This window comes from Mercenaria mercenaria, chromosome 7 (genome assembly GCF_021730395.1).
Source record: "Mercenaria mercenaria strain notata chromosome 7, MADL_Memer_1, whole genome shotgun sequence".
Lineage (NCBI taxonomy): Eukaryota > Metazoa > Mollusca > Bivalvia > Venerida > Veneridae > Mercenaria > Mercenaria mercenaria.
Genome location: NC_069367.1, coordinates 31622020 through 31647652, shown reverse-complemented (window position 1 = coordinate 31647652; position 25633 = coordinate 31622020). Strand labels below are relative to the sequence as shown.

The 25633-nt window shown below is 29.1% G+C and overlaps 1 protein-coding gene across 1 annotated transcript; it reads left to right on the top strand.

The window, feature by feature from the left end:
- The first annotated feature begins 1697 nt into the window (after positions 1-1697).
- Positions 1698-25444, top strand: LOC128558498 (uncharacterized). Its single transcript, XM_053547985.1, has 2 exons — positions 1698-1837; positions 22703-25444. The coding sequence occupies exon 2, from the start codon at positions 22755-22757 to the stop codon at positions 24480-24482; it is 1728 nt and encodes a 575-aa protein (XP_053403960.1). The 5' UTR covers positions 1698-1837; positions 22703-22754; the 3' UTR covers positions 24483-25444.
- The last annotated feature ends 189 nt before the right edge of the window (positions 25445-25633 follow it).

Sequence of the window (25633 nt, the reverse complement as noted above, 5' to 3'; positions counted from 1 at the left end):
CGCCTTGTCCTAGTTTCTAGCAAGACTCTCCTGTATTGTTAGGAAAGTTGTTGTCTATATATATTATCTATGAAAAGTACAAGACATGTGACAGAATTTCAAACCCGGGCATATTCTTGTGTAATATCTATTCTAAGCATTAACTCATACTAACGACCTCATTCTTTCAGTTTTGTAAGTAACAATATGGATTCTCGTGTACCTGATTACAAAGCCAAATTGCCCCAAAGTAACATCCCATCGGTCAGTTTATGTCAGAACTGTGTTTAACTCGTAAAGAACAGAAGATTGTTGCAGAATTTTAAGTATTAACAGAAATTACTTTTGTTTTGGTTGTGTTGATGTTTAAGTCATACCGAAAAGATTTAGTCTTATTCTAGCTTTAATGGTAGAGGGTTATGTCCAGTTATGCTTCGGCATTTGTTCAAACATAGGCTTTCTACCAGTTCTTAACAGCTTTTACTCGAGAAAACACTCAAATCAACGAATTTGGATTAGAACAAACAGCGGTAAGGTGAAGGACAAATAATTTGAAGTCAGCAACATTAACCATTTGTTCACGGGGGTCCTTTAGTCCTTTTGAGCCAGATATTATTTTTGATGAAAATGAATTTCACTGTTCTTAGAAATACAATGTATTTGTGTATATAAGGCGAAATCTCAACTCGGCCTTATGTATCACATAAGACTTTGGTACCATTTGGAATCGAGGTATCAAATACAAATTACTGTTTGGGTGCAACATGTGACACGTTATTACCAATTTAAATATTTTGATTGTACTTCAAAATTTAGGGAAACCATACACCAAGATGAGTCGTCAGTACTAAATCAAAACCGTTAAGATTCCATTATTCTATTAGCAATCATTGCCTTTCTAAAGTTTACCTTGGTGTAAAGACTGCAAATCAAGCTTTTATAGAGTTGATTGTCGTTACCTTACAAAATTGAGACTAACTTAACTTAGTAATTGAAAGCCTTGAATTATTTTCCCATAGACTTGCATGCATTTCCAATATTTTAGTAAACACTATTCAAATGTTTCTATTTTTTATTCAAGAAAACGTTCATACATCAGATTTACCTATCTATATATTTTGATTCCAGTGTTATTAATGAAATTAATAGATATTTGTAAGCCCATGAAGGAGAAACTAAATTTGAAATTTCTTACGATTCGTTTACGTCAATAGTAAAACTCGATGGGAAACAATAAACCACGTTTGATAGGTTATAAAATATCAACTGAAAAGGTGAAATGGTAAGAGTGAGGTTAGGTGCACCATAAACCGGTTTAAACTCCCCAGTGGTGGCTTTGCCACTGACCGTTCCAAGGCGGTGCCCCACTGTGTTCCTGTACTTGTTTGTTTTGTCCTTGTATGTTTATTTTGTGTGTGTATGTGTGTGATGTGCGAGTGTTGTTCGTGTGTGCCTTTGGGGAGGCTGCGTTTTTGGAACGTGGCTTTCCCTGTTAGAATTTCTTCCTTGTTTTTATATCTAGTATCTACGCAGACCCCACTCTTATGCAATTCTAAAATAAAAAAGGCTTACTTTCGTTGGGAAAGAGTAAAAAGACCATTTTTGTATTTGCGTTTATATCTTAGTATCATAATTATACCCTCAATCATGGTAAACCCTGAGATTATAACGACCGAGTGTATGTCGTCCGCCGTTTATTATACCAAGTCTCGGTAAACAAGGAAGAGAAAATAAGACATTTTTACGCAGTTTATCGTCTGGCGATTTCAGTAAACGAGACATAAATTTATTCGATGAGCAAAAATACGTGAGACGCACTTTATCATGTTTAAGTATCACAGGAACATATTGATATCAGGTAACTAGTTTGTTTTTTTTTATTTAAAGTGTGTCTATTTTACAATTTGTTCCTACTTAGACTCATTCTGTTATACAGTATTCTATAGATTCCATTGACATGTTTTACTAGATTCAACGTCGTTATTTTGACATGTTTTACTAGTTTCCACGTGGTTATACATACCCGATTTTGTTAGTTTTCACATGTTTTTATGAGTTTCCACACCGTTCTGTAGAGTTTTCACACGGATCTACAGACATGTTTTTACTAGTAACTGACATCTTCACATATTAACAAATGAAAATATTTGTAATCTAAATATTAAAAATGCGTTTTTGACTGCCCGATGATATGATATTGGCGCATTTACTGTATGAGTCGTTAAGTTAGCGAGGTGGTAATATTGGCGCTAATATTTCCGCACGCCAAATGTCTGAAATTCCAAATTCGCTTACTTTTTGACCCACGGAAATATCCACTTATACAGTATATATTTTTTGCAACACTGCTGTACAGTAAAGATGCATGTTTTTAAAGGTTTAACTGTTGCATTGAAGCTTGACCATAACTATGTCATAGACACATTCCCCAGCTTTTGTTACTTCTCTAAGTCAGGTAAACAGTGTATCAAATTGTTTTTATCAGCTTTGCAGTGATTAGTTATTTAATAACATCTATAAAATGCAAACTATCAACATAAAGTTAAATTGAAAAATTGATCATCAAAACTTTAAAGTACGCACGTATATCATGTTTCAGACATGTTATTACCTGTAACAAATTACTTTACTGTTGAGTAGAAACGGTAGATAAGGAAGTTAAGACAAACATTTCAGCGTAATCGGTAGACATGTTCAAATATGTTTGACAAAAGAGATATCATGAAATAAACTGCAACTACGTGACAAATATCATATTTCAGACACGTTATTACCTGTAAGTTACAGGCTGTAACAAATTAATTTGCTATTGAGTAGAAACGGTAGACAATGAAGTTAAAAATATAATTTCTACGTAATCAGTAAATACTTAGAATCTAATCTGTTTGACATAAAAGATATCGTACACTGCAACAGCGTGACACTTAACAGATATATTTGGTACATTAAAATGTATAAGATTTAGACCCTACTAACATGGAATCATATTCTACAAATTAACAGTTTAAAGGTTATTGTGTTTACATAATTTTACCCAATGTATTATGGTAATGTTCATAATGTTGTTCATTTCTATGGAAGTGCATAATTCAAGTAGGCAGGTAGTGTTGTTCGTAAATTGATTTTGTAATGTTCATCCAGTTTCAATTAAAACAATGTTACAGAAAATTTCATATTTTCTTAAACAAACAGGAAGTGTTTGAACATGTATGATAGGTATCAAAAGAACAAACATTTTGAAGTGTATGAAGTTGATTTATAAAAGCGAATTAACTTATATACAATACCGATTAGATTTATTACTAGTCTAACGATATATTCTAAAGTGTACTATTCTGGTCGAATGTCCATGCTCGTTGCTTTAGCGCGCACACACATTTCAAAATAACTTGAACGTATGAAAAATATTTGCAGGTAGTGACAGATTTGCCAACCGATTAAACGGCATAATCGGAAAAGCCATCCGATGCGATTAATCGGACATGATTAGATAATCGGTTATTTTAGATAGTTGCATATCTAGAAGTTCATCTTTAACTTGGTTATAAACATTCGTAATGTATGTTTAAATCATTACTTAAGAAATGAACCATACAGAGTTTAAATATCATATTTCTATTGTATCTTATATGCAAAGACCCTTCATTAACACAAGTTATTTAACAGCGTAAAAAGTACAATATTTGTTAAGATAGTAAATTTCAAATCAGGTACTCAGGGTGCAGACAGACAGTATTAATCATGTGATATTGTATTATTAAATTCAAAATTATTTGGAGTTCAGCCAAAAAAGTGAACGATTTAGTAATTCTTAGTTAACTACTGGATTTTTTTTCAATCTTACAAAATTAGGAATTAAAAATACTTTTGTTTGCGCAAGTCTAACGACATGCTTTGCATACTATCATACTAATGTGCAGAGTTTGGGATGATGGTTTCCCCGGATTAATTTTGTAAAAGCCAAATACCTTCTAAAATCTGGGTGATCATAGATGACCTCGAGTTCTTCCCAGACATTTTCAACAAACGCATTGGAAGCCATTTTTGTAGAAGTGTAGAATCCCTTGGCATAAATGCCCAAAATGAACCGTAAATACCAGACAGAAAAGTTCACAAATAACTTAATTATCCGTTTAGGGTGCCAAGTAATTAATCGGTCAGGGGAAAGGAAGTCGGCGATCGCGCTCATGAATGCCGCGCCGACGATTATCCGATTGTCACCGATTGTCGGCCCATCAATACTTGCTGGCGTTATTTATATTTTATTTCTGTCTACGTAAATATGTAGGGCGTGCATATATAGACGTATGTACACATGCACTTGCACATGTATTTACATATTTACGTATTCACGTATAAAGTGTTTACGTGCACGTATGTATTACGCTCGCAGGTATACTTTTATACGTGCACATATGTTTTGAAATATGCGCGAAGTAGACTTTCGGCGCAGATGGTAAACCATTTTTTTCAGCTCTAACAATATTAATCTTTTTCATTCTGATCATATATTTTAAACGGCAGTATCCTAACTCTAATATTATTTACAATAAGAAAGTTGCTCTTACATTTTAGTAACTAATTCATATTTCAATTATAATATATTGTAACGGAATTTGAAGACAATCCCCCAGATGATACTAAAACCACCTTACATAGGTACTACGCTACAGAAAACATCCTAAACTGGCAATATAATCTCCTCATAAATGCCTATTAGGAAAAGTACGACTTCTTAATCGTTTGTGTATGAATTTAAATTTAATTTACACAGCATGAAATGGTTGGTTTTGTTTGAAACTTATTACACAAAGGAAACAAGAATAATTCTGGAACATTTTCTTTAAGATGAAGCTTGTAAAGAGTTCAGCCCGTGAAAATTACGAAAATCATTCTACGTACAAAATTAAATGATCATCAGAATAGTATACATTTATTGTAACGCACTGTGACGTCATTGTTTTGATATCTGAACTTTACCAGATTTAGAATAAGGCAAAATTAAGATGAACAAAAATAAATGTAAAATGTTAATTCATGAAATATATTTACACATTTCAATTAAGGTCTAAATTACATGTGCCAGTTAATAATTTGAACAGTTAGATCATATCTTTGTAGACATTATTCGTTATCTTAGCCTGGCTCGATTTGTTTGTCAGTTAAATAAGAAAAGGAAAGCAAAATTGACAAAATTTGCAATTAACAACACCTGGCGCACAGACAGATGAGAGAACATTATGTCGTCAACTATGGCGTCAAAATATCGTACGATTTCCGATTTGTTACTGCTTGAAAATATGAGACTCAGCATAATTCTTATCATAACATTTAATGTACATGTTATAATGAAAATTTACAAGACCTTCTTGTAGGCTGTAGTCTGAATTTCTACGTTTTATCTTTCAGATGTTTGGCCCTCATAGATAAATTCCTGCGCATCTGAAATCTGAATCGCAGTATATCAGATGTTTAACCATGCAAAATTAACTAGACGTTCAAAACTTATTGATGAAGTATCATATTTTTTCTTTCGTTTGTGAAAGCTCTATCTTGTAAATATTTTGGAATAAATATTATTTACTCAGTACCATGGTAATATGTATTCCCAATGTTAAAACGTCCTGATAGAATACTGAATATCAGCTGGGAACTGCATGCTGTATGTAATTCTCGTGGTTTAACACAAAGCGTCGTAAAGTCATGCTTTGGAATTGTTATTTCCTATTGCCACCGCTTTTTTGAAGAAATAAGGAAATAATCTCTGTCAGCACGTCCGTCTGCCACAATTCGTGTCCGCCCCATACCTCTGCTATTTATGAAGGGATTATGAAATAACTACACAGTTTTCCAAATTAAGACGTGTCATGCATAAGACAAAGAGTTGTAGCTCCGAGGTCAAGGTCAAACTTAGAGGTCAAATGTTAACGTTTCTGTTTCCTGTGCGCTCTTCCGTCTGTCCGACACACTTCGCGTCCGGTCCATAACTCTGCCATTCATTAAAAGATTTTGAACTTCCTTGGCATAAATTTTCTCCATAGTGAGATAATTTGTCATGCATAAGACCTATACCCTAGTTAAGAGGTCAAGGTCATACCTTGAGGTCACATGTTTAGAGCATCAGTTAAATGTCCAGTTAATAACTCTACCATACATCAAGGGATTTCAAAATTACTGGGCACAGATATTCCCCAAAATAAGACGACTTGACACGAGAAAGACTCAGGCTCCTATCTCAAAGGTTAGGGTTAGTAGTTATATATATAGCGTTTTTGGCATTTTAACCCCCCCCCCCCCTGACCCCTTGTCCCTATTCTAAAAAAATCCAATGCTGGACAATTAAAAACCCACAGGTTTTATCAAAGATACAAGCTAAAAATTTTTTTTAAATCTTTCGTTAAACCGAATGAAAACCTTTGGTTTAACCAAAAAAGATTTAGTCTTTGGTCCGAACTGACCCCCTGACCTTTTGACCACTTTTAAAAACTGACCAATGCCAACCCAATTTAAAAAATAAGAAAAAAAACAGGTTTTCAGGTTGCTTTAACTTGACAAAACCTTACCAATTAACAAAAATGAGAACAAAATCTAAAAGTAATTAAAAATAATTAACTATAAAATGTACCTCCTGTAATATTACTCCGAATTTCTTATTTATATACTAATATTATACCGCAGTTAAACAGACGATTTATTGTCGCATTCCTTTTATCAGCTGTTATTTGTAATAATCAATAAAGCGGCACCGGTGCATTAAACCAATATTTTTTAAAGTTGTTGATATTGATAAACTTGAAAATGACACCGGTGTTGATAAAATAGTTTTGTTCAAACAGTTTATTGAGAATTACGCTGTAATCCGTCTGCACTTAATGACCTTAGTATAGAACGTTTTGCAGACGACTTAAGTGTCAGTTTTTGTTGAAACAGTTTGTTGAGAATTACGCTGTAATTCATAAAAATTTTTAAAAACATTAAACGTATAGATTATAGCTTTGTAATTTGGTGACACACGGTGTGTTTACAATCAATATTATAAGTTAAACAGACGATTTATTGCATTCCTTTTAAGATAAACATATATCGAGGAGTTGTTTATACAACATATTTGATCTTATTTTCAATTAGTAAGTATATTATTAGGGTACATATAGTAATTAAACCTTTAATCCAAAAGGCTGTTTCTATCATAGGATACAGGTTCATCTGATATGTAGAATTTGATGTAACTGCCCATCAAAAGCATAAATGTTAATTCTGTAAATGCTGAATCGTTATACGGGTGAATATCAAACATTGTTCCTTGTTTTAGATAAATTTTAATTTTTTTCTTATACATAGATATTAACTTATCAGTATCAAAGTCCTCAGCTGCCTCAGCTGTTATATTTACATTATCAAATATACCAAAAGTAAAACATCATCCTGAGGCCTATTATTTCGCCACCTAAATATAAAATGTGATATTGGGCTTTTAGTCGGTTTATACGGTTCACCCGGGGAGCTTGCACCCTTTAATAAAATCTTAATATCTATTATATAAGTTCCGGTTTTTTAACTATAAACACACCACTCAAAAGCATATCTAGTACATCTATTTTATATTCTTGGTTTGTGTTTATAAAGTCTTTATAATCTACGAAAATTCCAGGTCTTATTTCAAATATATTTAAATAGTTCAGATCGGCCATATTTTTATATGTTGAATGTATCCAGGCACCACGACGGTCAAAATACTTTTTCATTTGTATGTAATCAAAAGTATGATTATAATAGTATTCAAAGAGAAACACTTCATGTTTTACTTCCTCTACCCTTTTTTCTATTTTCCTGTCTTTCTTTTTAAGTTTAAGAATTATTTCAGCTAAATCATCAACTCGTTTTGTTGTAGCAACTTCAGAAGCAGATAAATTGTCAACAACACCTTTTGTTCTAGCTAATTGTGTTTCTTGTTTTAAGAAAACATTTTTTACTTTTGTAATTTCTTGGGTATTAGTGGTAATTTCTCCGACATTAGCGGTTATTGCTTTAGTATTAGCAGTAATTACTTGAGTATTAGCAGTGATTGATTCTCCTTGTTTAGCTGATATTTCAACTACAGAGTCCAAATCATTTATTATTTTTTTAATTTTATCATTAATTTGATTATTAAATTTATTAATATCTTCTTGTAATAAACCTTTAAGTTTACTTAACTCTTCGTACTTTATATTGTGACTTGCATCAACATTATTAATCAGGTCTACAAGTTGTTTCTTCAAATTTTCTATCTGATTATTAACTGTGTTAATTGCTTTAGTATTAGCAATAATTGCTTCAGTATTAGCAGTAATTAACTCTCCTTGTTTAACTGATTTTTCAACTACAAAGTCCAGTTCATTTTTATGTTCTTCAACTTTAGCATTAAGCTGCGTCATATCTTCTTGTAATTTTTTTGTAATATTACTTAAGTCTGCATACTTTAAATTATGACGGTTGTCAACAATACTAATCCAATTTCGAATTTGTTTTTTAAAGTCATCTATTTTAGAATTAATTTCTTCTTTAAAATCCTCTAATGCTGTGTCATGATCTTTCACCTCTTTGTGAAGCTGCCTTTTCCAAGTCAGATTATATTCTGCAAGTTTATTTGAAATTAATTCTAATAAATCTTTATGCTTTTTTTCAGTTTCAGTATTTAGTTTATTTATTTCTGTTCTAATTTCTAACTGTTTACATATTTTGTAACTTTTTTTCAGCTTCAAAAATCTTGTCTTTTAGTTCTTCATGTTTAATCATACTATCTTTTAATTCTTGAATTTGGGTGAATAAAATGTTTAAATTAACTCGAAATACTTCTTTTATGTTATCATCTGTCAAATCAGATTTCTCTTCAAGTTCTTTAATAGAATCAGTCATAGCTTTCATTTCTTCTTCAATTTTACCTTGTAATTCAACTATCAATAATGAATTCTTTTTAAAATCTTTTGTTAATTCTTCAATATTCTTTACTTCTGCTTCTAATGTCTGTTTTATACTTTTAATATCTTCAAGATTATAGTCATCTATTACACTTTGAACTTTTTTATACACAAACCGTCTTGAAACTACATCGGTGGATTTATCTGGATTTCCTAAGTTGATTATTTTATTACCTCCCATATCTAATGCTCTGTTCATTGTGTTATCAAGTTCCTTATTTCTGTGAAGAAATGATTCCATGTCCTTTCTAAGCTTTTTATATTGTTTTTTAGTAGCATAATCACTTAAATCAATATCAAATTTAACTTTACTTACACTTTCAGTTTCACTTATTTGTTTTGTATCATTAAAAACTCCCATTATATATTACCAGTAAAGTTTTTTCTTAAAAACTTCCTTGGTTTGTCAATATATAAGAAATCATATTTTTGATTTGTTTGCATTAGCAAAAGTATCACGATCAAACATTTTGTTCATTACAAATCATATCATTTTCTCGTTTACCTGGACTTTCAAATAAAATATAATGTGAACAGTTAATTCGAATATCTTTTGGTGTTTTATAGTAAGACTGACTTAAATAAATAACACAACAGTTTTTGTGACGTCCTTGAATAAAGTATTTTGTTATTTCATTTTGAACTTTTTTATCTTCACATACAAAATCATCAAATATTACTACTTTTTGTTTTTCTGATTCAAGATTCTCACAAGGTTCAATTTGGTTGGGATCAGCTGAACATTCAAGTATTTCATTTGGATCTACTTTAATTTTTTTTGCAATTTGACTTAAGTGGTTAATTAAATCTTGATATTTAGATTGTTCTAGGTTTTTAGCATACAAGTATAATTTATCATAATATATAAGAGGTTTTCGAAGTATATGCATTAATTTTATTTGTTTTTCCAGATCCAGAAGATCCACATATTAACATTCTAAAACATGAATCTGGCATAAAAGGATAAAATTGTTTAAAGTTATTGGATTTATCACTTTTTGTATCATAATTTGGAATTTCCATTTATATAATATTACATTATTTTACATTATTTTACATTATTTTACAATATCTTACATTATCTTACATTATTATATAAATGCAATCAAAACTTAATGAAATAAGAATAAGAAAAAAATTAGTCGGACAAAAGATGAGAGATCTTAGAGAAGAAATAATGAGAGAAAAAATAAGAAAAGCTACAAATCGGGATATGTATACTGAAATTTATAAGCCAATTACTGAAAAAATAGAAAGTCAAAAAGAACAATTATCAAGTCAGTTAAAAGCATTACCTGGAATAAAACAACAATTAGCGTTATTAGGTGATGAAATGAAAGACATACAAACATACCAGGGTGTACCACAGCTATTCCAAGAACCACCACCATTATTACCATCAAAACCGGCTCCCTATACACCAATAGATTGGGGAGATGAATTTCGGGAATTAGAAGATTATGGAAAAAAAAAGATGGGAATAACTGAAACAACTGATGATACAACTGAAGAATCAGAAGAAAAATTGGGAACAAGACCGAAAGCAAAGGAAATACATACAGTAAATTTGGATGCTGATTTGGATAATAATGTTTTAGAAGAATATAAATATTCCAAACCGTCTGAAATATTTGACCTTTTAAATGCAAGTATACTTCATCCAGATAAAATAAATAAAGGCGATCTTAAAGACACAATAAATGATGTTACTGGAGATATTAAAAAATTAAATGGTTCAATAGCAAGCAAATCAAGATCAAAAGATTCAAATAAACAAAAAGAAGCAAAAGAATTAAAACATGATCGAGATGAATTATTAAAGTACAAAGACCGGTTAAATAATATTCATAATATGTTTTCTACATATAAAAAAGGAAAAGGAATAAAAATCATAACCCATATAAATTTTACCAAATGTACAATATGGTAATTTAATTATTAACTTAATAAACTTTATGGTCAAAATAAGTTAATTGCTAAGGATAGAATAACTGGAAAAGAAGTTATTAACACTAAAGTAGATAATGATTTAATTGATTTGATTAATAAAGATATAACATATAAAAACATTAAATTTCATTCAATAAAAATATTTAAAGAATTAACAGAAAAATCAGGATTACCTATCAATAAAAGATCTATGAAATTTAAAAAAGTAATTAGAGGACAAGGTTATGACGTTTGTCCATGTAATCCAAAAGAATTGGTTAATGACTTGGAGTTAATTTGTGGTTCAATTGATGCTGGAAATAATAATGAAGAACTAAAAAATGAAGGTATTAGAATAATTGATGAACTATTAAAAATGAATTCACTATTACCAGAACAACATGAAATGTTATATAAAAATTATTTTCTTGAATATATAAATGGAACAAAAACTAGTATTAAGTTCTGAAACAGTTAAAGATGATAAAAATACTCCGAGTGATTTTACAATCAGATTTAGTCGTTCTTTAATTTTAGATAAAAATAAAACTTATGTTGTTGGTTTGGATAGTATTAACACTATGACCTACTCTTGGCATAATATTAGTGATGAATATGACAATAAAAGAATTCGTTACAATAATGGTAAGAATGGAAAGATATCATATTTACAAACGGTTTTACAGTTACACAGATATTAATAATTATATTAGGGAAACATTAATAAGTAATGATGATTTTGAATTTAATAAATCAGAAATTGCTCCAATAAGTTTGGAATTTGATTTAAGTAGTTTTAAGATTTTGATTTCAATTACAGATAATTTTATGTTGGATTTAAGAATGTCAAATTTTCATACATTGCTTGGATTGAGAAAAAGCATTGAGAAATACCGAATGGGGAACTACAACACCAAATATAAACTAACTCTGTTGATACAATTTACATTCATTGTGATCTTATTGATAATTCATTGTTGATGGTAATTTCAGTGATATTATCTATGCTTTAAGTACTGCAGATTTAACAAGAGCTTATCCATTTACAAAAGAACCACAAAGAGTTGGATATTCTGAAATTAATAAAATATATTATAAATTCAATTAGAATATATATTACAGATGTATTGGTAGAATAATTAATTTTAATGAGGTTGAAACAAGTTTTACACTAATTTTAAAAGAAATTAATTAAAACTAAAGTTTTAAAACTTTAATTATGAAATTATAAATTTTAGTTTTATATAATGTACAAAAAAGTTTATGACAAAAAAAGGAATATTTATTTATGTTGATGCTCACACAGGAAAAGAATCATAATGGAACAGGTATCTTTGATACTTTAACGAAATTGTTTTCAAGCGGAGTTGCATCTTCAATTGGCACAGCTGGAAAAAAAGCTTTGGAAACAGCAGGAAAAGCAGCACTTGAAAGTGGAACAAAAAAGGTTGGAACAGAAGTTGGAAATTTAGCTGCAGCTAAAATTGTTGAAAAACTTAAAAAGAAACCTGCTCCGGCAGTTGGTAATTTAATTGCCAAGGAATTACAAGAAAAGAATAACAGTAAAAATAATAAAAATAATAAATGATAAAGAGGAGGATATTAATATGAGAAAAATAGAAATTGTCAGGATCTGGAACTTCAGCTCGACAAAAACGTATTAACAGATTAATTTAAAAAACTAAAGTTTTAACTTTAATAAAAAATAATAAAAAAAAAATAATATATAATTATACATGTTTAGAACAAAACAATATTGTGAAAGATATGAATTAACTCCTATTCAATTAGATACAGCATTAATATCTGTCCTAGGAAATAATGTTAAGCAACAAAAAAACGGATATCACTTTACAATTAATGATAGAAGTTCATATTTTGATTGGTTTAATGGTTATTTTGAAGTAAGTTTTAAAGTAAATAAGCTTGCTAATGGTAATAATTACGGTGATGGAGATCAAATTGCTCTAATTAATAATGCAGCTTCATTAATTGATCAGTTAGTTGTTAAACAGAATGGAAAAATTGTTTATGATTGTAATAATTTATACAAAGTAATAAATGTAAAAAATTTAGTTGAACTATCTGAAGATTATGTAAAATCAACTGGAACAAATGAATTTATCTATTTAGATACTAACGTTGGCACTGAAATCAGACCTGCCCAAGCTAAATATAATAGTGGTTTTGCTTCTAGGAATTTATTAATCGAAGGTGGTAAAGAGGTAAATGCTAAAATTCCATTAAATAATTATTCATTTTTTCAGGGTTTAGAAACTAATATTTTACCTCCAAGTCAAATTCAAATAACACTGCAGCTGACGGATGATGATGAATTAATTTTTAGAGCTAATGCTGCTGATCCAGGTAGAGTAATTGTAACAAAATTAATTCTATGGGTTCCACGTTTAATTTTCAATGAATTTGGGTTTGATCTAATTACTACTGAAAGATTTAAAAAAGCAAGATGGTCATACCTTCGGGAAATGATAACACAATCAACTGATACACAACAGATTAATACAACTTTTAGAATAACAGCTGGTGTAACAAAACCACAACATGTAATTTGTTTATTTACAACGACCTGATAAAAGTAATGCACAAATACATAATCCACATTTATTAGATTTCATTTAAATTAATGCAGCAGATGATGATTTAAATTCTATTTTGAGCTCTTGTCGTCTTGAAGTTGGTAATGGTGTTTTTTATCCAGAAACAGAATATACAAGTATATCAAGAATATATGATGATGTAATTAATTATTATTATAAACAAAATAATAAGACTACTGGAAGTCTCTTAAATAGATTTAATTTTAAAAAATTGTTTGGATTTGTTCATTTTAACTTAGAATATAAAAAGGAAGTAACTACAGAAGATCCTAAGCAGATTACATTAACAATTAAGTTAACTGCACTTCCCACTGCAAGATATCGTATTTACGCAATTGTATTATATGAGGAAACAGTTGAAATAAATACTATTGGAAATGAACTTGTCATTGTTTAAATGAACTTGTCATTGTTTAAATGAACTTGTCATTGTTTAAATGAACTTGTCATTGTTTAAATAAAATAAATATAAATTAAATAAAATAAATATAAATTATATATAATGACATCAAATTATATTGAATATAAAGTTAACCTTACAGATGGACAAAAGAAAAATTTAGCCCGAGCCTACAACAACAAAATTCCACATACTTTTAGATTAAAACATGAACAATTACATGGAAACTTCCCTTTACTTTTAACAAAAACACAAATTAATCAAATTAAAAAAGCTGTTGCAAATAATAAGGGATTAGAAATTACAATTTCAAAAAGCCAAATGTCCAGTCAAGGTCAAAATGGTGGATTTTTAGGAGCTTTAGCTGGTTTGTTAGGAAAAACAATTCTTCCAATGGCAGCAAAAATAGCTCCAAAAATATTAGCCCCTCTAGGCATTGGAGCCCTTTCTGGACTAGCCAGTACTGGTGTTAGTAAAATACTTGGAAATGGTATGATTTCAGTAGCTAATGATAAGAGAAATATGATATCACCATATCTTACACTAATCAAAGAAAGCAACTAGTAGGATCTGGAGTGATTAATTAACACAAAAACAAAAAACAAGACGGTGGGTTTTTAGGTATGTTGGCTGCTAGTCTAGGAATACCTTTGATTACATCTTTGTTAAGTGGTAAGGGACATGGCCAGGGTATACAGATTGATTCACAACGGAGACCTTACAGACGAATTCCTATAGTAAAAAAAAAAATAAAATTTAGTAAAAAGAAAATAAAATTTAATAAAAAAAAAATAAAATTTATAAACAAACCAATATCTAACTTTGAAATTGAACAATGGGTAAAACAATTAAAAATTAAAAACTTTAGGGGTGTGTTTAGTAGAAATAATTTACCAAAATTAAAAGAAAAGGACGAGTGTGGAATTATAAATTTGGACGACTCTGTTGGTCCTGGAACACATTGGGTTTGTTACTTTAATAATATGTATTTCGATCCATTTGGACTTCCTCCGCCGAAAGAAGTAATTAAGTATATACCAAATGTAAAATACAACAATGTTCAATATCAAGACAAAACAAGTATGCTTTGCGGATATTATTGTTTATTTTTCATTAAAATGTTACAAGATAAAGTACCGTTGTATGATTTATTGTATAAAATACTAAAAATTAATAATGTAAAACAAAATGAACAAACTATTATAAATTATTTTAACCAATAAGAACATTTATTTAACTGGAATAATTAATATAATGGGAATATTCAATAATATAAATGAAAAAGTAAATAAAATAGAAAGGCAATTAATAAGAAAACCTCCATTGTTTTTAACAAGTTATACCCAAGATACTGATGGTGGATTATGTCAATGGAAAACTGTAAATGCTAGTCCTGGTTTAGTTCAAAATGGTAATAATGTAACAATTAATTTTAATTGCATCTTAATTATTCTTGTTGATGCAATTAAATTAGATAAAGGAGAAGCTAAATTACAAATAAAAATAAAGAAAATGTAATTCTTCAAAGTTATCATGTAAAAAATAATAGAAAAAAAGAATCTATTTCTATTAATATGCAAATGAATTTAAAATGGATGATGTTTTTTATATTAATTCTTTAAACGTTACGAATATTCAGTTAACAATTTATGGTTCTATAATTTAAGAATTAATTTAAGTTTTAATTTAAGAATTAATTTAAGTTTTAATTTAAGAGTTAATTTAAGTTTTAATTAATTTTAAGAATAAGCTAATGTATCAATACCATTATCAAGAATATATCTTTTATCATCATAACATGATAAAGATGTTTTATTTATAACATAACTGGAAAGATTGTGTTTATCAGAACGAATAACTTTAAAAGTGTGATTACTTGGGTTGAATTAAACAAAGTATCTTTTAAATTTTTATGAACTATTGTTTTCTTAACAACAAGTTTTTTAATTCCTTTACATTTTTTAACATTAACTTCATTTTTTAATAAATATGAATACATTTTAATTCTTATCCGACAAATTCAACAATGGGAATGCCGGCAGCTTCATCTTTAAATTTTCCAATTACTTTTTATTATTATCAAAATAAAATTTCTGATTTTGGGGTTTTAATCACTATTATCAAATAAATCTTTGTCCTTATAAAAATCCTCATATGCATCTTTGGTTTTTATTTCATAACATAATGAATCAGTGTCAGTGAATAGTAATTTACAATTACCCTCGTACTTTTCCTTAATATAATTATAATGAAAATCATACATTAAATATTTTGATAAATCTAGAATGCACATTCCAACATAACAAGGTCTGTTTAATAACAAACTTTCTTTTATTCATGAATACCAAACAAATTCTTGTTAAACATCGTTGAACTAACAAATGAAGGTTTGGCTATGTATTTTAATAAATATTTTCATCATGAGTTAATTTAATATTAAACCCTCTTGCGTAAATTCTCCATCGTCTTACCAAATACAGAGTTGTTCATTAACTTAAAAAAGTCCTTTTCAAATGAATTTTTTGCTTTAGATCTTTTTTGAGTATTAAAATCAATATATTTTTTTAACCAAGGACTTTCGTCAAAAGTTAATATTTTATGTATTTTTGTTACTTTTAACTCTAATTGTGTATATAGTTCAAGATTTTTATAATGAACTACATAATTTTGTTTTTTCATTAAAGTTGGAACTAATTTTTTTACATTACTTTTCCTATTTCAAATTTCTGTTTTAATATTTTTACTATAATCAGAAAGCCATTGATCTGGTATAATAATTTTTTCAGGAGCTAAAGGATAATCATTATTTTACAGTATGTAATTCTTTTGGATATTCAAGATCACATCAACTATAAAGTTAGTTTTACCTTTTGCAATTAATTTCTTGAATTGTTTTCGGATATAAATTTAAAGTTTCCAGAGGGTAAAGGTTGACACATAGCCCAACCGTAAAGGTTATTGGCGTCGAGGTACATAATGTATTTAGATTTAATTTAGGATTATAATCTTTCATATATTTATTGTTTGCTTTACTGTATCTGTTTGAAAATATAACTTATTCCTCCTCTCAGTCCCTTTTCAATAAAAAAATACATATCAATATCAGTTATTAAATCTAACTTAATTCCAGTCATTTTTAACATTGCATCCCAAGCTAAACCAGGACTACTAAAATAATGACAAGGATCTAATTTGTAGTACTTTAAACATATTTTTCTAAAATTTTCAAATACGTCAGCTAAAAGTAATACGTCAGTTTTTTAAATATAGATCATGATATTCTCCCATTGTTTAATTTTAAATTTTTTTCCAAACATTTTTAGCATGTTCATATTCGTTGTCAGATATGTGTGTTTCATTTAAAATTGAATAAAAATCTTCTTTAGAAGGTAATTCTGTTTCTTTAAATTTTTTAAATGAATCCATGTAATCATATGGATAAACACCTTTTGTTTTTAATAATTCAATGTAATCAAATTCTTGAGATAAGTATTTAAATTCTGGAATATTTTTTACTAAGTTATCCAATGATTGAGACATAAATTGGAATGAATCAATAAAGACCAAGTCAGAAATCATAAATGCCATATATCTTTCCATATTGTTAGGAATAACATTAATTTCTTTTTTAAATTTTCCTATTTGTTGCATAATAAAATGACCGTCATAACCTCTTAAATTATGAAAAATAACAGGAATTTTATGTGTTAGTTTAAAATTAATATTACATTCTGAGTGAGCACTTCCTCTGAATTTTCCTGTTATATGACAGTGATCACGTACTTTGATTGAATCTTCTATATATTCTTTTTCACAAATATGACAAAACTTTTGTTTTTTAAATTCAATTTCATCTTTTTTAGACATTCTTAGTTCTTTGTTAAAGTGCTCTTTAAATATTTCTTTACAATATTCCTCTTCCTCAAGCATTTTTTCAATAAACTTGTAAACTGCATTAGGACCTCTATAAATCTGGGTTGGTTTAGTATATTTATCGTCATAACAACAAACAACTTTATAGCCGTAACCACAATCTATATGATTTTGATATGGTTCAGTAAATGAAGATTCAGTTGATGGTAAAGCAGTTAAAACTTTTTTAGTTATTGATTCAAAATCAGCATAAATTACAAAAGGTACTGCTAAACCTTTATGATAATTTTTAAATTGTACTTTACTTCCCTCTTTTGGCATTTTTACACCTTGGATACCATTAATAGCTAAACAATTTGGAATATGTTCATTTAATATTCTTTCTTGAGAAAAATGTTGCAGACAGCTTTTACAGAAGTGTTTTTTATGTTGATATTTTGTTTTTTGAAACATTAATCTATTAAAGTCTTTTATCCAAACATAATGTTGGACTACAGTTCTTGAGGGCTTACAGTCATCATCAGTTATTTTATCATTAGTAATTAGCAACATGTCACAGTGTTCTTCGTATTGATATTTTGATATGTACAATGGATAAATACTATTTTCTTCATAACCAAATATATTAAATGATATTTCATTTAAAACTTCAATTTTAGGGATTTGATTTAATGTAACAGGAAATTTAATTCCAGTATAATCAAGATCGTTTATATGTTTTTTATATTTTGAAATATTTTGAGGATTTTTTTCAACAGGAAATTTGTAAGCTAAATGACACCATCTAAAACATTCGTTATCATCATTCTTTATATTTATTAATCCTTTCATTCGATGTTGTAATGGTTTTGGTAATTCTAAATAACTTGAAGCAGCCAATGGGCTATACTTATATCTGTTTATATAATGAGCATCAACTGACTCTATTCTCCAGCCACTTCCTTCAGAAATCCAATTACCAATTCTATTTATTATTTCATCAAAAGCTTGATGTAAATTTTTTTTTATTTCGTTTGTGTTAATAATTTCTAAAGCCTTTGATTGAAAATAAGCTGATTTATATATTGTATCAGTTTTATCCATTTTTGCAAAAGTTATTTTTTAAAAAACGTTTATTTTTATACCTTTTAAAGTTTTAAGTTCAGATTTAAGTATTTCATAAGAGTCGTTTATAGTTAAATATAATTGATTCTTTGGATCTGTCTATATGTAATTTTAATTTCAAATTTCTTATAAAATTGTTTTGTGGATCTCTCAATTTTCCATCTATATATTATATTTAGAAAAAAAAATCTTCAAGCAAAAAAGGATTAAAAAATAATTAAAAAATAATAAAATAAATAAAGTTTTAAATTATCTTTAAGAAGAAATAAAATATTTAAATTTATATCTTTTCCATTAACTTTTGATATTCCACATTTTACTCGGTTTGTCCCTTCACAACACATTTTTATTTAAACCCAGCATTAATACCAAATTCTTTAGATGCTTTGTAAGTGCTTTTATATGTTTTTTCTTCATTAGTATCACAGTCGGTTACAATTACTTTTTTAGGATTGTTTCGATAATTATTTGGTCTGGGACAATCACATAATCTTTCATCATTTTCTTCTTCAGTTAATAGACAACCACAGTCCCATTCAAATAAATTATTTTTTAAAAGATAAGGATCTATAACATTTGTAATTTATCAATGACATGATTTTTATATTCATCGCTAACTATTTGATCAAGTTTTGATTTAATAACATTTCTTCTTTTAAGAACTTTCTTATATGAATTTTGTCTGGATTTATTTTTTTCTCCTAAAGTGCTAGATAATTTTGACATAATCATTCTATCTACCTTTCTATTAACCATCTATATATAATATACTTATAGAAAAAAATCTTTAAAAAAAACACGTAAAATTTAATACAGCTCTTCTTCTTTTTTACTTTATATCCGTTAAGTTTAAATTCCTTCATATACGTTTCAAAAGGCATTGAATATTTTTTTCTTTCTGCATTTCTAATAGTATTGTAAAAATATCCTGAATAACTTGTTTCTCTTCTTCTTTATTTACTTTTCCAATCCGTGCTTTTGTTATTAGTTGTTTTATTTTATGATGATGTGCTTTTAAAATAAATTTCTTGTCGTCAAGTTTTAGTCTGTTAGTAAATATGGTAATTACTGATGGAACAGCGCCAGCAACTGCTACAAATATAGGAATAGCTGGAACAAGTGCTAATGCAGCCGAACAACCAAAGACACCTGCTGTAATATATAATCCGGTACTTTCTCTCCCACAAAATTTATAACTTTTTCTGTAAGCAGCAGCTAGTTTAGTTAAGTGAATAATTAATTGATCTATTGTTTCTATTCCATTATTATTAGAATAAGATTTTTATTACTCATTTATATAATTAAACTTTTTATTTTCTAAATTAAATTTGTTCAAGATCGCTAAACGGAACCCAACTATTAAATTCTTCACTATAACCTTTCCATTTACTAAAGCTTGTTTTTTCTTATAGTCTCGTCTAATAACTTTTTCATTCTAAAAACCTCTTGTGTAGTAGGTAAAAGTTCTTGTCATAAAATGAACCTTGAATTATTTCATCATTTAAATCTTTAATAGAGTAATGTTCTGGGATTTGTATTATTAATTCCATAAATTATAAATATTTCCTCTGTCCAGTTTGGTGTATATCCTTTTTCAAAATGTCTTTTAAGTTTGCTTAAACGAACTCGATCACCAATTTTAAATTGTTGTTTTACTTTTTGGTATTTTTAAATCACCATATAAATTAAAGTAAAACAGTACCTTTATTTAAGTTTTTACTAGCTTCGATTGGTGTCATTTTTATACTAGAATGTTTTGTTTTGTTATATTTATTCAACCATATCCTGCAAATTATCTAAATAAGTATAAGTATTATTTGCTGTAAAATATTTCCACATTATTCTTTTTAAAACTTCTATTAAATCTTTCTATTACTACAGCCTTTCCTTCATTAAATGTATGGTCATATTAATCTTATTTTTATTCAAAATGATTCAAATTTTTTATTATAAAATTCTTTTCCTTCATCTACCCATAAATTTACTGGTAATCGTCCTTCTAATATTATTTTTTTCAAATGCTTCAGTAACAGATTCTCCAGTTTTATTTTTTAATGGAATAACCCAAGCATATTTACTAAATATATCAATAACGGTTAACAAGTACTTTACTCCTTTATTATATTTTGAAAAAGCTTGCATGTCAACTAAATCAGCTGACCAAGTATCATCAATATCATTAACTATCACTCTTCGTTTCATAAATTTTCTTTTAATTGGTTTGTGTAATTCTTCTGCTAATTCATCGCTCCATGTGATTCCGGGGGTATACTCTACCCCCTTTTCCCGTTTTTTGATTTTGTCCGAGACCAAGTGTGTATTTCGTTTTGATAGCTGGTTTTACAACTAAATGTTTGCAATCTTTTCTCAAATGTTTTTGATTTAGTTTTATTTAAATGGAAAGCATTGCTTATCACATGTACCCTTTTTTACACCACTGTCATAGCAAAAATCATGGGCCATACATACTGCATCCAGTTCATTGACAGGGGGTCCATTATCTAGGGGATTTCCTGGCCCACAATAATTATATCCTGGAAGTGTTAAACCTTTTTTAGGTAATAAAGGTAACATTGCTTTGTGAATATCTAAATTACCCCTGTACTTTTAACAAACTTTGATTTTATTTTTCCACAAGATGAACAAGTAGCCTTTATCATTTTTCTCCCGTTTTTTGTTATAACATAATGAGGATTTATATTATCAGTAAATCTTCTTTCTTTCAAACAATATATTTTATTCTGTAAACTCATCTATATCATATGTATTTAAAACTTTTTAGTTGGTTTTTACTGGGTTTGAAACCTGTGGATTTTAAATTGTTCGGCATTGGTCAGTTCGGACCAAAGACTAAATCTTTTTTGGTTAAACCAAAGGTTTTCATTCGGTTTAACTAAAGATTTAAAAAAATTTTTAGCTTGTATCTTTGATAAAACCTGTGGGTTTTTAATTGTCCAGCATTGGATTTTTTAGAATAGGGACAAGGGGTCAGGGGGGGGGGGGGGGGGGGGTTAAAATGCCAAAAACGCTATATATATAACTACTAGGGTTCCACTTAGAGCTTAGAGGCCAAAAAGGGTTCTTTTAAGTCTGGTCAATAACCATACTTTGAATGGTATGTTTAAAGTAAGATATTTTACATTAATGAATATTAAAAGGCTCTTAACAGTTGTAGATTTCCATAATGCAAACCATGTACAACCTTAAGCTATATTGTATAGATAGGTAGAGGCAGCAATACAATTATATGCAGTGTAGCTCTGCATTGACAAACACTTGTACGTATTCGTTAGTACTTTATAAATATCAAACATTTCATTTGTTTATTAATCATTTCCCTTAAAAATGTTAAGATTTTTAGTAACATTTTTTTTTTATTTCCGTTTCTTTTAAAAATACATTAAAAGCATTAAATCTTTTAAATTCCGATATGAACATTTCAAAGTATTCAACAAATATAGATTTACAGACATTTTCAAAGTACATACCTCTTCGTGCATTATATGATATATTAATATAATTTATAAAGAATTCTAATATGCTGCCCTCACCTAATTTGAAGATGTTGTATTGGCATATATTATGATTTGTGAAAAAATGTCCCAAGGCGGATTTAATAAGTACCTCGGTTACAAATTCTTGATTGTTTGAAATCAAAACCTGAATAGTGGGTAAAAGTAAGTATTGTGTGGACACTTCGCTTTCAAAAGAAGCATTGAGTATATGAAAACTGACAAGGTTTAGAACTAAAACTGGGTTTAAGTTTTCCTCCCAATATTAATTTCATACCACTTTTTATTCAAAACATAAACAGAAGTTTTCTTATTGGTATTTATCAGATAACTGACCAGTGTGAAAATGAGGGACGGGTGTGTGGAAATATAGACGAAAATGGAGGTGAGTGGTCGAAAGCATAAAGGGTCATTCAAGGACTCTGCAGAAATTTCGTCTGCTGAAGATGGTGAAGTCTTCTGTCAACCATGTAGCAGTGATGGGGACAGGATGGTTGCCAAGGGTTACTGCGAAAACTGCAACGAATATTTGTGTGCTACGTGTTTGAAGGTTCATCGTAAACAAGCGATGTCCAGAAATCATAAAGTCCTTGAAGGTGGAAACATGCTAAAGGCCCGGATGTCATCTGTGACACTTAATTCTTGTTCTGAGTTGTGTGTTAGACATACAAATGAGATAGTAAAATTCTATTGCTCGGCACATGATGTGGTTGGGTGCGGGGATTGCATAGTTCTGGATCATAAATTGTGTAAAGTGGATCGTATACAAGATATATCTATGAACTACTTCCATGGTGCTGAACATCAAGAACTCCAACAGAAGGTAGACCAGTTCCTGAAAAACATAGAACAAGTAAACAGACAGATACAAACCAATGACAAAAACATACAACAAACATACATCAAAGCAGTAAACGATGTAAAATCATTCAAGAAAGAAATACTGGAATATTTGAACAAGGCAGAGGCGGACATGTTGGCGGTATTGAACAAAAGGAAAAGGAGTGACGAAAAACTGATGTCAGATCTGAAAGAACATGAAAAGACCACGAGAGGTAATATCCAAGAGTTGCATGAGAAACTACAACTACAGTTAAATCAAGCAAACGAATTATTTGTAGCTGCGAAAGAAACGAAGGAAAGAGTTACGCGCATAGGTGACAGCATAAAGCAATTGCAACAAGACTGTAAGTACAAGCAGTATGTATTTGTTTGTTGTAAACACGTCAAAGACATGTTCAAGTCTCAATCTCATAGTATACTAGGTGAACTTTTGATATTGAAAGATATTGCAGAAGCGGAACCGCAGTTTGATAGTGAAATTGGAATAAAGGCATCGGATGACACGGAAGATTGTAAGATTTTCGCCTGTGCTCTTATTTCGTTCAATCGGATAATATTAGCAGATCTTAGTAATAAATGCTTGAAAATTGTTGATATTGAAAATGGAAATATAGCAGAAAAATACAAACTTAAAAGCGGACCGTGGGGACTGGCAGTTATTACTAAGAATCGTATTGCCGTTACACTTCCTGATGAACAGAAAATACAATTTCTGACACTTACTCAGTGTGACAAAATCACTGAAAGCAACACCATTAAAGTGAAAGGCGCGTGTACAAGAATTGCTTGCCAGGAAAATAAGATAATGGTGTTATACCGTGATCATGTTGTAATTCTGAATATGGACGGGGAAGAGATAAAAGCTATATCCAATTCTTATATGGAATTTCTTGTGGATATTGCTCTTGACTCTGGTTATTTTTATGTTTCTAATAGAGTGTTAAGAAGAAGTTGTGTTTTCAAATTTGATCTTGAAGGAAATCTTATTGCAACATACAATGATAAAGATCTATCAGATGTTAGAGGACTTTGTGTAACAAGAGATGGTAAACTTCTTGTATGTAACTGGGAATATGGTGGAAATATTTATATGATTTCACCAGAGTGCCAGAAAATAAAAGCAGTTTTGAAGCAAAATGTTCGTGTAAGACGTCCATATTGCATTTCGTTCTGTGATGAAACCAACAAACTTTTTGTTTTTAACAATGAAAGTAAACTTGATCCAAAACTGAAGAACGTTTTAAACATATTTCAATTCAAATAATGCCAAAATTAATTAGGACGTTCAGATCCACGTGGAACATTATTTTCAGCTGAAACAGTCACACAATATGAAAAAGTCAGATCACGCAATGATTTACCATTCAAAGATTCTGACGGCACTCACTTACTATACAAATACATAGGATCATGTATTTAGTAATCATAGTTGTTTGTCTTTAAACGAAAATTATCTTGCCTGCAATTTTCTAAGATAAAAAATCAAAGAACCAAAAATATAAGAAATTCTTTTATTTTGTCAGAAATGTTTGAAAACAACAACATCGTATTATCTACATTATTTAACGTTTGGTTCTATGTTTCTTTTGTATGTATAGGCTTTTGACTAAGACATTATTAATTCACAAAAAAGAATAAGAAATGAAAAGAACTCTAAAAACTTTTATTATACCCTGTGTATGCCACATATGTACGTGAAGCTCGCCTGTGATTCAAAATTGAGTTACGCAACAATTCGATTGTCAGTAGGATTATCGAATATCCGTAAGAGTCGTGATACCGTAAATGATGAATAAAGGGACCAAGCTTTTCAAGTATGAATTATTTGATGTGATTGAAAACGTTCATGAGTTGGTTTCACACGAGATTTTCTATATCACAGTCTTCTTGGCATACTTCGGTGTCTCCACCAGACCGAAAAGTGGCGTAACGACGCTGAATAGCAAAATTTTGAAAAATGCCTATTTTTGTCATTAGTAACCGACGAAAACAGTTTATATAAAATGTGCTAAAATGGAAGTTTAAAAAAAGAAATTAATTTTTGCTAATTTGTAACTGACTTTTACATTCATTTGATTATTATAAATGTATAACAACACGAACTACATATGCAAGAATCTCTAGAAAAGAAAGACGCACTACATAAGATTAGAATTGTTAAATAATGTTAAATGTATAAAATATTTGCTTTCAAGGTGCAAGAATAAAACATTTGGTGTAAATGGATGTTGCATTTGTATTTTTCTGTGGTGTAAATTGTCGAATGGTGTTATTAGTATTATTATGTACATATAAGTCGCACCACTTTTTGAATAATGATAAATGTATATTTAAATATTATGTATACAAGGTGCAAGAATGAACCATTTGCCATAAATGGATGTTGTGTTTGTATTTTATCAGAAGTCTAAATGT

What these genes read in the sequence shown, in the direction of transcription:
- LOC128558498 (XM_053547985.1), top strand. Translation starts at nt 22,755, where the DNA reads ATGGAGGTGAGTGGTCGAAAGCATAAAGGGTCATTCAAGGACTCTGCA.